The sequence below is a fragment of the Podarcis liolepis genome (assembly GCF_965112155.1).
Source record: "Podarcis liolepis genome assembly, chromosome: 8".
NCBI classification, from domain to species: domain Eukaryota; kingdom Metazoa; phylum Chordata; class Lepidosauria; order Squamata; family Lacertidae; genus Podarcis; species Podarcis liolepis.
The window spans coordinates 33,889,333-33,902,018 of NC_139560.1; the positions used below are offsets into that span (position 1 = coordinate 33,889,333).

The 12,686-nt window shown below is 49.1% G+C and overlaps 1 protein-coding gene across 1 annotated transcript; it reads left to right on the forward strand.

The window, feature by feature from the left end:
- Positions 1-1,767: 1,767 nt before the first annotated feature.
- On the forward strand, positions 1,768-12,188 carry PRDM14 (PR/SET domain 14; the record flags this gene model as incomplete). The annotated part of the gene is made up of 7 exons (XM_083518408.1): positions 1,768-2,320; positions 3,787-3,843; positions 4,006-4,163; positions 4,987-5,257; positions 5,568-5,770; positions 10,084-10,185; positions 11,585-12,188. The coding sequence occupies 7 exons, from the start codon at positions 1,768-1,770 to the stop codon at positions 11,813-11,815; spliced, it is 1,575 nt and encodes a 524-aa protein (XP_083374534.1). The 3' UTR covers positions 11,816-12,188.
- Between the last annotated feature and the right edge of the window lie 498 nt (positions 12,189-12,686).

Genomic DNA, 12,686 nt, shown 5'->3' on the forward strand with positions numbered 1-12,686 from the left:
TGGAGTCATTTTTATTTCATAGGCAGAGTAAATTTCCCCGCATGGATTCTGAATAGCATCCCTCGCTTTTTAGTGTCTCTGTTTAGCTTAGGGCGCCTCTGCCGTGGAGCTCAATGGGACTTATCTCCCAAATAAGAAAAGGGTGGTCAGGATCGCAGCGCAGGAGGGCCTCCTCTGTGCGCAATCCGACGTCTTTCAGGAGGTTGGGCGGCTGCATCTCTTTTGGGTCCGCTGCAGAAGGGGGCATTTCAGCTGGTCCTGGCCAGCCATGGAAGGTGCAGGAGGAGCCCCCCGAATGGGGAGCATAGCTGTCAACTTTCCCCTTTTCTTGCGAGGAATCCTTGACAGCTATGGTGGGGAGCGCCGCCTCTGCGAGAGCTGCTTGCGGAGGTGCTCCTCGAGGTTTGGCGGAAAGGGAGCACCGTCAGGGCGAGGAGACCTGCGGGAGCAAGACCACGAAGCGCCGCTTTCCTGGACCAGAGCTTTCCCAAAGTCACAGATCCCTTCCAGTGCAGTCCCTAGGAGTGTTTGCTCGCGAGTAGCTCCATCAGAGTTCAAAGGAGCTTATTCTTCCAAGATGCGTTTACAGCCTCATCTTAGGCAACTTTATTCAGAAATAAGCCTAGCATGATATGGGAAACTAAAAAATGAACACTGACAGGCATTTCCTCCCGTTACTTATTCTACCCCATGAAAAGCAGCATGGGGAGATTTTTTTATTACTTATTACATCCCCTCCCCCCAGTGATTTATTTTGAATGTTTCTGGCTCCCAAGCACTGTAAATGGTGAAGGGCTGGAATTTAGGAAAGTGGTTTAAAACCACCCTGCAGATGGCAATCATTAAGAGGACGGTGTGGCGGGTCTGTTTTTGTGGAAATGGTGCGATGATGAAAGGTGTCCCAGGATGGATTTTTCGCACGAAGGTTAATATTGCTCTCTGGTCCCCTCGGAAGAAAGTCTCCCTAATCCATGGGGATGGGGCTCCCCCCCCCCAGCACGCCACATTCTCATGTAGAATCGGTAGGTTCACGAATCCACTTGGACACCTGAGGAAAGGTTCAGGCTGCGAGCAAAGAGAGTGACAGACTAGAAGCCCGCCAAAAAGCGAAGCTCGAGGGGAGATGGCGGGAAGAAGGTCGCGACCCCGAAACACCTGGGAGTAAGGCCCATTGAACTCGGCGAGGCTTATTTCTGAGCAGACTTTTTGAGAAGCCATGCTTAGGATTAAGATATGGTGGTTTATCTGTATTCTGTCGATAACTGGCGCTCCCTTCCTCGGTGCAGGAAGCGTTCCTGGACTTGTCACAGCTGGGGCTCCTGTTGTTTCGTGTCCATTTGCCTCGCAATAGCCCCTCGTGTTCGCTTTGGGTGTTCCCGCCACACCCCACAGATGACGACCCTCCGGGAGAGTCCTCGGTGGGTGGGGACTTATGAAAGGGTCTCGGCACAAAAGGGCGGAGAGTGTTTCCCTGACGGGGAAGTGATCGGGAGGCCTTATATAAGCCTCCGGGGACGGAAACTTGACAGTAGCTGAGGTAACCTCAGCTCCACTGTGCCTGAGGAAAAGTGGCCCTTCCTTCCTTCCCTCAGCTCTCTGGCCACAATGCACCCCATGTCGAGTCTCCATGAGCACCTTTTCCTCCAGCAGGTAGCCCCTCCCCTCCCCCTCCCTGCCCTCCCCGAGGCGCGCGCTGCCTCTCACGCCCCCCTGCCTTATTATTTCTCCCCACAGGTTCCCGCGCTTTCCACCGCGCCGCGCTCCTCGATGGCCTCCTCCTCCTCCTCCTTCTCCGCCGAGCCTGACCGAGGCGAAGGCAGCAGCGAGTCTTTGCTGATGCTCCTAAGGGGCTGCCAGCCCGGGCCCGGCGTCGCCTCCCCCTTCGGCCCGGTCCTGCCAGCGCCGCGCTTCCTCGAGGCGCAGCCTTCCGCTTGCCCCTTCCAGACGCCCCTGGGAGCAGGACTGAGCCCCGGTTCGCCTCGCCTGGCGCCCTTCCCCTTCTCGCGCCTGCCCGCCGCCGCCTTCCTGCCTCCTCAGCTGCTGCCGCCGCCGCCGCCCGGTCCTCCTCTGCCCAGGCCCCAGCCGCTGCCAGTGGTCTTCCCGTCGCCCTTGGCTCGGAAGGGCGAGTCGCCTCGCCGGCGCGTCTCCGAGGGAGCGTCGCCCAAGAAGAGGAGCCCCGACGGAGCTCCGGACGCCGAGCAGCGCGCGCCCACCTACCGCTTCACGGCTCAGGAGCTGCACGCCGTCCTCTACGGGGCCGGGCCAGGAGGGAGGCAGCAGGGCGCCATGGCGGGAGCCGGCCACCCTCCTCGCAGCCCGGGTAAGGAAGGCACCCGCGCGGGGTTTCCCCACAGCCTAGAGGGCGGAGGGTGGAGGGCAGGAAGAAGGCGGGCTTGGGGTGAGAGGGTGGCTGCTTCATAGGAAGAAACTTTTCGACGAGGACGACCAAGTTTGCACAAAAGCTTTTTTCCCCGGGACGTCTCACTGCCCCAACGCGAGGCTCCTTGGATAGGAACGTTTCCTCAAATAAAAGTAAAGCGTGGCGTCAAAAGAAATGGAACTTTTCCCCACCCCATTAAATCTGCTCCCAGATTTAAGATCGTTATGAAACTCTTGCCCCCCGGGTTAAATAACAGGGGCAAGAAGAACCCTTCTAATACATTGAATTCTGGGTTTTTGGTGCACATACAGAAAGAAAAGTGGCTGGAATTTGCGGACTGTTTTTAATGGGCAGATGGCAATATCCTAGAAAGACTCTGGTGCAGCCGTGGTCAACTTCTGTCCAAATTTTGCAAAGAAAAGTACACCCCCTTTTTATATAACCCCCCCCAATGACTGGAATAGGATGGGGTGGGAGGAGAGAGTGAAGTAGAAGTTCAACCATTAATTGCAGGCAAATTTAAACTGGGTTTTAAAAAATCGGAGCAGTTCTGTGGAAAAACTAGATAATGGCACAGCTGGAGTCAATTTCTCTATTCTATTTTAACCCAACAGTTTATTTTGGCCATGTGTTTACTGTATATTGCTTAAACTGATGAAAACGATTGTATCTGTCGGTGATTTTTAAAAAGCATTGGGTGAGGAACTGGTGTAAGTATTTTATTATCGTCCATGTATTGGTTAAATACGTTTTCAAAGCAAAAATGTTTCTGTGGAAGGAGAAACTCTGAATGCTTCTGGAGAGTCTCTCTTGACTCCCTTTTTTGTTACATTTAATCCACCCCCAAATAAGAGAATCTAAATTTTTCTCAGAAGGGCTCCTCTTGCGAAAGAAGACCCTGATCATGCTCTTCAAGACTCCAACGCCTTTGCCAGATAAGAGTCAGGAAATCCTGCACTTTAACAGCAGGGCTATGGAATAAATTACCCGCTCACCCCCACTGTAACCATCCATCCCATATGCTTCAGAGAAGTGGTTAAACTGGGACAGAGTGGGGACCTTTAGATGTGTCTGTGCCCGCGCGGTTATTTTCTAACCTTATCTTGTTGGTACTGAAGGGTGGGGTAGTTTATTTCGGATGTATTACTCCGGTGTAACAGGGTTTACGTTTTGTAAAGGCACGAATCCTATGAGTTTCTATTCAAATTCCAATGAGGCAAATACTGATTCCAGCCTATTTTATTGCAGGGTCCGTAGACCCCGTGTAACTGCAATCCTCGCTCTACTTTCATGGGAATCGCCTATTTAATTCGGTGGGACTTACTTCTGAGTAGGCATGGTTGGGATTGCGTTGTTAGTCCCAGTTGTCTGATTGCAGTACTAGTTTCCCTTTGCTTTCCCGTTAGGCGCAGTTGACGGTCAGCCGCCGCTCCTGGACAGGTCTTCTCTGCAACTCCCGGAAGGTAGCTGCGTTTGTTTGGTTTGGCTTTTGTCAAGGGGGTGGTTGGGGAAGAGGGATCAAGGCTGATCCTTTTGAGTTCTCCTCGTTTTCTTCAACCCAAAGACTAATCCCTCTCCCTTATTCCTCTCTTCCCCCCCCCGCCCCCCCCGTTTCCTCTCTGTAGGGCTGACGGTGTTGCAGACCGTCTACGAGGACAGCCCGCAGCTGGGAGTCTTCTGTACCGAGACCATCCCGGTCGGCGTTCGGTTCGGCCCTTTCCAGGGCAAAGTTGTCAACATCAGCGAGATCAAGACTTACGACGACAATTCCCTGATGTGGGAGGTACAATTCGCTGGTGTACTGTCGCTTTCTTTTCTCCGAGGGGAGGTGGGGGGGGGCTGGATGCCTCAAGCCACGCCTCTGCATAGCTGATCACCGCGCTTACAGTACTTGGGAAACCAGTTTCTCTGGTTCCAAGGGGTCTTACTCCCAGTAAATGCGCACGCGGTTCCAGCTTTCTAAGGGAGATAGCGCATTTCCCTCCTCAGCTGGGTGTTTTATGAAGAAAGCAGTGTGGAGTAATGGTAGAGTGTTGGACTAGGAAGCCCAGGGTTCAAATTTCCGCTGAGCCATGAAACTCCTAGGGTCAATCAGTCTCTCAGACTAACCTACCTCACAGGGTTGTTCTGAGGATAAAATGGGGAGGAAGAGGACCGTGAATGCCGCCTTGAGCTTCCTTGTAGGGAAGGTGGAATATAAATGCAAAAAAATAAACAAAGGGCGTATGATGCTGGACTCCCATCAACCTCAGGCAGCACGGCCAGTGGTTAAGACGAGTGTTTTAGTCCCATCTTGAAGTCCAGACGTTCCTCCACCGCTGTCTACTCTAGAGGAATAGGTGGCTTGGCTATGAAAAGATCCTGCGCAGATTGATTTAGAAGCAATCCCCATTGCTATCTCCTAACTAAGCGCGTCCATGAGGATTGCGGTTTAGCTGAACGCCAAACCCCTTGCTTTCAACGTGAGTGGGGCGAGGGAGCAGGAAGGGGCGTTTAGATCCCCCCCCCGCCTCCCTGCCAGGAGCGGCGTTGCCTTCCTGGGTTGCTGCTGTCGCTATAAGCGCGGTGAGCAACCGTGTGTAAAGTTTGTGTGTCCATCCCCACAGATTTTTGAGAACGGCCGCTTGAGCCACTTCATCGACGGCAGGGGCTCCTCCGGCAACTGGATGTCCTTGGTGAACTGCGCCCGCTTCCCCGAGGAGCAGAACTTGACGGCCCTGCAGTGCCAGGGGCAGATATTCTACGAGAGCTGCAAAGAGGTCACGCCCGGCCAGGAGCTGTTGGTCTGGTACGGGGATTGCTACTTGCAGTTCTTGGGCATCCCTATCAGCCTGAAGGGAACGGCGGAAGGGAAGCCTGTCCAGGCGCACAGTGAAGGTCAGTTGGCAACCTTCCAAGGCTCCGTAAGAGTCGCGCTCAGAGCTGTTGCAGCCGGGAATCTGAACGGTCTGCTCTGTTTGCACATTGGCTCTCTCCCCATCCCCTAATACCGCTTGTAAGTTCAAAAGAAGTTAAATGCTTCACTTTATAGTCTGGTTGTCCACTTATAAAACTCCCAGTTCATTGCATTTATTCCTCCTTTTCCCTCTTTCACTTTTTGAGCGCGCGCCTGCTTCTGAAACTAGGTGGCTATAAAAGAACCAACCACCCCTGACGGTGGCTTTTTCCTTCCCTTTCTCACCCTCAGAGTCTCTGGAGGGCTATAAGTGCGAACGCTGCGGCAAGGTGTTCGCCTACAAATACTACCGCGACAAGCACCTGAAGTACACCCGGTGCGTGGACCAAGGGGACAGGAAATTCCCGTGCCAGCTTTGCAAGCGATCTTTTGAGAAAAGGGACCGGCTGAGGATCCACGTCCTGCACGTGCACGAGAAGCACAGGCCTCACAAAGTAAGGGATCGCCAACTGGCGCCGCCGCCTTTCTCTTAGAATCTGAAGGCGGGAGAGCCCGCCTTGCCTCGAAGCAGCTGCAGCAGCAGGAAATAAGTGTTTCAAAGAGTGCAGAGTGCCACCCGAACTCCCCCCCCCAACACGCTTCTCAGGAATGGAAGCAAGACTCGGGGAATGTGTGCGATGGGGGGGGGGCATTGCTGGGCAGGGACATCTCAGGCGATAGATTCAGGATTGCCAAAGGGAATCGTCCTCAATAAGACGATTCAATTATCCTTGAATCGTGGGCAAGTTGAACGGTCCGTGTATCTTTCTCCATCTCAGTGGCGTAGCGTGGGTTGTCAGCACCCGGGGCAAGGCAAGTAATTTGCGCCCCCTAACCCGTGGATTTGCGCCCCCTAACCAGTGGATTTGCGCCCCCTAACCCCCAGATGTTGCGTCAGGTGCGGCCGGCCCCCTGCACCCCCCACGCTACGCCACTGCTCCATCTCTCTCTCTCTGTGCGTGTGTGTGTTCTGTGACTTGCTTTTGCGTGATTGTGGTTTCATCCAACGGGAACTTTACTCTTCTGTTTTTAATTTTAAAAAGGTCTTTTGGTCGTTTTCATAAAAGGCTCCGTGCGTGTAGCCTTACTTGGGAGTAAGTCCCATGGATAGCAATGGGATTTGACTTCCGAGTAAACATTGCTTTGTATGGCATCGGGCTTAAATACGGTGTGTCACAAAGGATGCCCTCGAAAGCCTCTGCAGCTGTTACGTGTTGCATTTGTGTGTGTGAATGCGGAGGAGTCTAAAGGACTGTGATAGGTTGTTCTCCGTGGGCACTTGATTTCGTTTAAGCTCCGCCTAAGTAGGCTGAGGCAGAGACTCAATGCAGTAGTTATGTATTAAGAGTACGTTTTCTTTGCGGTCTAGTTAGAACAGTGGTTCTCAAAGGGTGTGGCAGTAGAGGGTGGCGGGAGGATTCAAATACAATCAATATTATATGTTATTATGTGGGTGCATTGTTTTTTCTGGGTGTCCCATCATCGTATTATAAAGCAGCTGTGTTCTGAGTTACAAGTCATGCACTGCTAGGAGTTGCTTCTTTGTCTTTTCCAATGTATTTCTTATCGATAAAAAACAAAAAAATCGGTGTGGCGCCTGCAAATTTTACTTCTGAAAGCGTGGCCCAAAGAAAAGAGTCTGAGAACCACTGAGTTAGGGAGTGAAGGAAAACCATGGTGACACTTCCGGGGAGGGGTCCTGATTGTGCCCCCTCCCCCCCCTTGAGAAAAAACAACGCAGAGAGTTCAAGCTACTCGCCTGCTTCACTGCAGGGAGTGATTGCAGCTCCAGGAAACCACAATTGCAAAACTCACCACCTCTGCTGATTCTCTGCCCTGAAATCTTTTTTCCTCTTGTTTTGTTGCTGTCCCTCCCTTTCCCTCCCCCCTTCCTTTTTTAAAACCATGATTACTTGCGGTTTATTGGAGCAAGCGTTCGGCCTCACCTCTGGAGCGCACTTGTCTGAAAGCAGACCCAGTTCATTCAAAGCCAATGAGGTTTGCTTGTGACGGTAGTGATCTTCACACAAAACCCCTAGCAATGAAATCGGGTGGATCGAGTTCCTCAAGGTAATGGTTCTGGATAGTTCACCTGTTGTGAAATTTAGAAGCGTGGTGTTGCATTTAGTTGCAATTGCACTACACTTTTGGAAACAGAATTACAAAATGGAAAGGTTATGGAACTTTTAAATATAGAGATAAGTGTGCTTTCTGTCTCTTCTCTCCCCTGCTACACCCAAGGATTCCAGGCACTGAAATGTCCTGTAGCCTCTCCAGTATCTTCGGTTGCCTGGAATAATTAAAGATGAACTAGGCAAAGGGGAATTCCCATAAGTGCCATATTTTAAAGAGCAGCTCCTTATTTGAATTGTGTTAGAGCTCCTGGCAGGGGGAGGAGAAAGAAGACTCATTTCATAGTGAGAAACTGATCTCACCCACTTTTACTTAGAAGTAACTGACAGACCAGCCTTTATGTATGTATGTATATATAGAACTATAGCCTGAGGCTGCAATCCTATACTTACCTAGGAGTATAGAATCATAGAATCATAGAGTTGGAAGAGACCACAAGGGCCATCGAGTCCAACCCCCTGCCAAGCAGGAAACAGCATCAGAGTATGTCTGATTAAATTAACTGGGGCTTACTTCTAAGTAGATAGTCTTAGGAATGTGCTCTGAAAAGGTGTCACTTGACTTGATTGCTATTCCAGACAATAGCTGAGTACTATCTTCCATTTAATAATATACATTCACATCATCATTATCCACTTTACCACCCTGGCTCTTTAGAGTCTATCAACTTCCTTCCCTCCCACCTCATGGCTTTCAAAATTAACCTTTATATCATTACATTTCGTATGTTTCCCACTTCTAATCACACTCATTACAAAATAGCTCAAAATGTAAATAAATAAACTTCTCATTACAAGTCTTCAGATAACCTTGCTAGTGATATTAATTGCTTACAATAATCTTTCAGATATTGAATAAATTCACTCCAGTCCTTTTGGAATACTTGATGGTGCTTGTTTCGGATTTTTCCTGTCAGCTTCGCCAATTCTGCAAAGTCCATCATCTTCATCTGCCACTCTTCTTTCATTGGTACTTCTTGTTGTTTCCATTTTTGAGCTAAAATAATTTTTGCCACAGTTGTTGCATACATAAACAGTTTTTTTTATCTTCCCTTCATATCTCTTCACCCACTATACCCAATAAAAAGGCTTCTGGTTTTTTAACAAAAGTATTTTTAAATACTTTAACTTCAATCCAACAGACTTAGGACAGCTTTATAACATTTTAGTTTTGTCCTTGATTTGTACCACTCTGCCATAAAACTTGCAGAGAACACCCCAGATGTAGAACCTCTCTTGGGTGCTTTGTTCTCCACAAAGGGTGACAGGAATGGGGAGGAGGGAGGTGCTAGCACATTAACTTAGCATCCAACCATGACTTCTGAACTGATGGCTGTTCACTAACAACCTCTCACGAACTAGCATTACACTTTCTTCAAGCCCAGCTGGCCATATAAACACAACTTCAACTCAGTTGTCTCATTCCCTAGCCTTGAAATCTGATTAAGCGGGAGGAAAAAGTGAGACATCTTCCTTCATTTTCTTCCCTTGTTACAGGGACAGAAAGAGGCTCAGCTTGGTAGCAATTAAGTGGTAGCAATTAAGAAGTCCCAGATAATAAACAATGTTAAAATAGTTTTGTAAAATGGTTGCAAACTACAAGTGCACCTCCCCTTACATGCATCCCACTCGGAGACCTCATAATAGATAGATAGATAGATAGATAGATAGATAGATAGATAGATAGATGATAGATAGGTAGATAGATAGATATAGATAGATAGACTTCTCCTTGTTTGGGGCTGCTGCCCAGAAGTTGCTGCCTCAGTGAGGGAAGGTGGCCTTTGATTGACTAGCGGCTTCTCACCTCCATTGTGGGTCCATGAACCCATCGTGGCACCAGTTACGTTGGACGCCCTTCTCTGCCCCTGCCCTCTGGCCAGCCAGCCACTGCTGCTGCACACACTGCCCCCCCTCAGGTAGGCAGGCTCAGTTCAGGCTAGGCAGCTGCCACAGATAATGAGTCTCTCCCTCCCTCCCCTCCCTCCCTGCATGCCCTCCTTATTAAAGTTAGCTGCTCCCCACTTTACACGAGTTCACTTATGCGTGCGAGGGGCCAGAACACCTGTATATGTGTGTGTGTGTGTGTGTGTGTGTGTGTGTGTGTGTGTGATCAGCCTCTGCTTTAACATAACAATGCTTTGAAAATGCGTGAAACTATATAGTAGGCACCAATGCTCCAGTATTGGACAAGACTACAGGCTTATGCCAGAGTGTTTTCTGGGGGACGGGGGGAATCAGACTCTCAGGCCTTGTTATCACTGTGCACCCAAGTCCCCACAAATTGATCAGAGCATCTTTATAGAGGAATCTGCAAATCAGTGTGTAGGCTTCAAGCCTACACAGCGAAGGCACGTAGTACAGGCAGAGAGGGGCTGTGGCTAGAATAATCTTCTTGGCATGATTCATACATATAGGTTGAAACCTTGTATATTTCTACATTCTACATGCATTATTTTTTATATGTAAAAAAGCACATTATCAATTATGTTTGCCTTCTCTGTCTCGTCTGTATTCCTATCTAAATCTCTTGTCTTGTATTGTTATCTAAATGCGCATACATGTTGCATGCCAGCAAATATGTCTGTAACTGTCGCTGCAGCCACAAAACTGTCCTATGTGTTCTCTCTTTTCAGTGTTCTATATGTGCCAAAAGTTTCTCTCAGTCTTCCAGTCTAAACAAGCACATGAGAGTACACTCTGGAGAAAGGCCCTATAAATGTGTGTATTGCAACAAGGTGAGGACAACCATGCCCTTTGCAGGTTTTAGTTGCTTGTAGGATGTTACGTTCTCTGGCATGCTCAGTTTAATCTGTTTTAATTCTGAATTTAATGTTGAGCCCCAACTATGTTAGATGTAATGCAGAAAACACACGGCAGGTCTCCCAACATATGCATTTGTTATTACTGCATCTGGGAAGGCATGGGAATACAATGTTTTCTATTTGCAATGTACTGGAGTCTCAGCCTCCTTAGGTGGATATAAGGCTATCTGATACAAGCTTTTATTCCTGGGGTCCCACACCTGAACAGACTGTTATAAAACAGTGGTGTGGTTGATGAAATTTTAGGCTCTGGATTTAACCTTCTTGCAGCCCTCTTCCACTTAGATGATAAATAATTAAAGTAGCAAGGCAGCCCTGCTGGGTCCCCCCCCCCCCGGGGGGGGTGGTTTTGCTGAGTGGGACCTTGGATTTCTTCCTCAAAGTCCTCCCTTAACAGCATCACAGACTGCAAAACAAAATACCACCTTTTGATGGTGACTGACTTGTAAGTTGATTTGTCACATGTGTTGCCTGCCTGCCCTTTAGGGGAGCTTGTGGAAATGTATATGGAGCGAGTCCCCTTTTTATTTCCACTACAATCTTGTGAACTAGGCTTGTATGAGAGATAATGATGACTTGCTCAAGGCTATTTACAGAATGCCATAGCTTGGCTGTGATTTGCACATAGTTTCCCACATCCCTCCTTCACTGGCTGTGAACATGTAAGGCTGGCATTTTATCTGCCATATATAGTAAAGGTAAAGGGACCCCTGACCATTAGGTCCAGTCGTGGCCGACTCTGGGGTTGCAGCGCTCATCTTGCTTTATTGGCCGAGGGAGCCGGCGTACAGCTTCCGGGTCATGTGGCCAGCATGTCATGTGGCCAGCTTCTGGCGAACCAGAGCAGCGCACGGAAATGCCGTTTACCTTCCCGCCGGAGCGGTACCTATTTATCTACTTGCACTTTGACGTGCTTTCGAACTGCTAGGTTGGCAGGAGCAGGGACCGAGCTACGGGAGCTCACCCCGTCGCGGGGATTCGAACTGCCAACCTTCTGATCGGCAAGCCCTAGGCTCTGTGGTTTAACCCACAGCGCCACCCACGTCCCAATCTGCCATATATAAGACCCAGCAAAAGTCCAATTGGTTCTCCTGCTGTAGAAACAAGCATTGAATCTTAATTACAATTTTGTGAGCATGTGATTCCTTTCATCTTGTTTGTCACTTGTAGCTTTGTGTCTGAATGCGCTCTCTCTCTCTCTCTCTCTCTCTCTCTCTCTCTCTCTCTCTCTCTCTCTCGTGTGTGTGTGTGTGTGTTTGTGTGTAAAAGCTTTTTATGCCACCTGAAATCATTTTGTTCACCATCTCCATAGGCATTCACCGCCTCCAGCATCCTGCGTACCCACATCCGCCAGCATTCAGGAGAGAAGCCTTTTAAATGCAGACATTGTGGCAGAGCATTTGCTTCCCATGCTGCCCATGACAGCCATGTGCGGCGCACACACGGTGCTAAAGACAACTGCCGCACCTGTGCTTTGTGTGGCAAGACCTTTTCAGAGCTAGAAGAATTCCGCTTCCATATGAAGTTTCACATGGGCCATTAGCCAGAAAGCTAACGAATAGGTTGCTAACCATTTGGACATCTGTGTGGCATTTTCTGTAATGTGTCGGTTTTAATTTAGCACTACCCACCCAATAGAGATAATGAGAGATACAACTATATACAACTGCTCAGAGTGTGATCTTCACCTATTAGTACAGGCATGAGGAACCTATCCCCATGCTCTGAGGGCCAAAGTGGTGCCACACTATTTTCTGCCCTGCTCAAAACACACACACCAATCACTCCCCCGTTCTCATCCCCCACCCTTTCAGCTGATTTGTGCAAAACAGCTGAGCAGTGCTAAGTCATTCATTCCCTTAGTGCAAAATTTCTGCTTGTGCAACAGAACTCTCCCCTCTTCCCTTCGCATGCCCCCCAATCTTTTATGGGGGAAATTTCCATTGTTCAAGCATAAATTGAGTGAATGGAATGAGGGCTTTAGACAACACTCTTAACATTGCAGTGGGGATGAAAACCAGCCATTCCTTGACTGATCCCACCATAATCAGCTCAGGAAGCAGCAGGTTTCAACCCCATCACAGTGTGTTAGGAAGGGAGGTTTTTCAACACACTTGCACACCCTTCCCAACACATTGCAATGGGAGATGGCCCATCAGTTGATTGGATCCTATAAGATGTGGTGGTGTGAAAATGACATTCCACTCCCTTTGGATAAGGGGTGGGGAGAACTTTGTTTTTACCTGCATTGTGAAAGGTGGAAATGAAAACCAGGTTCTCCTGATCACCTGAGGAGAGGGCCTGGTTTCAGGGGAGTGCTAGGGCAAACAACTACTGAGATGGAGATTACCCAGAAGAATCCAGAAAATTTGATCCTGAGATGCCAAAGACATTTTAGTAACCACCGATGCCAA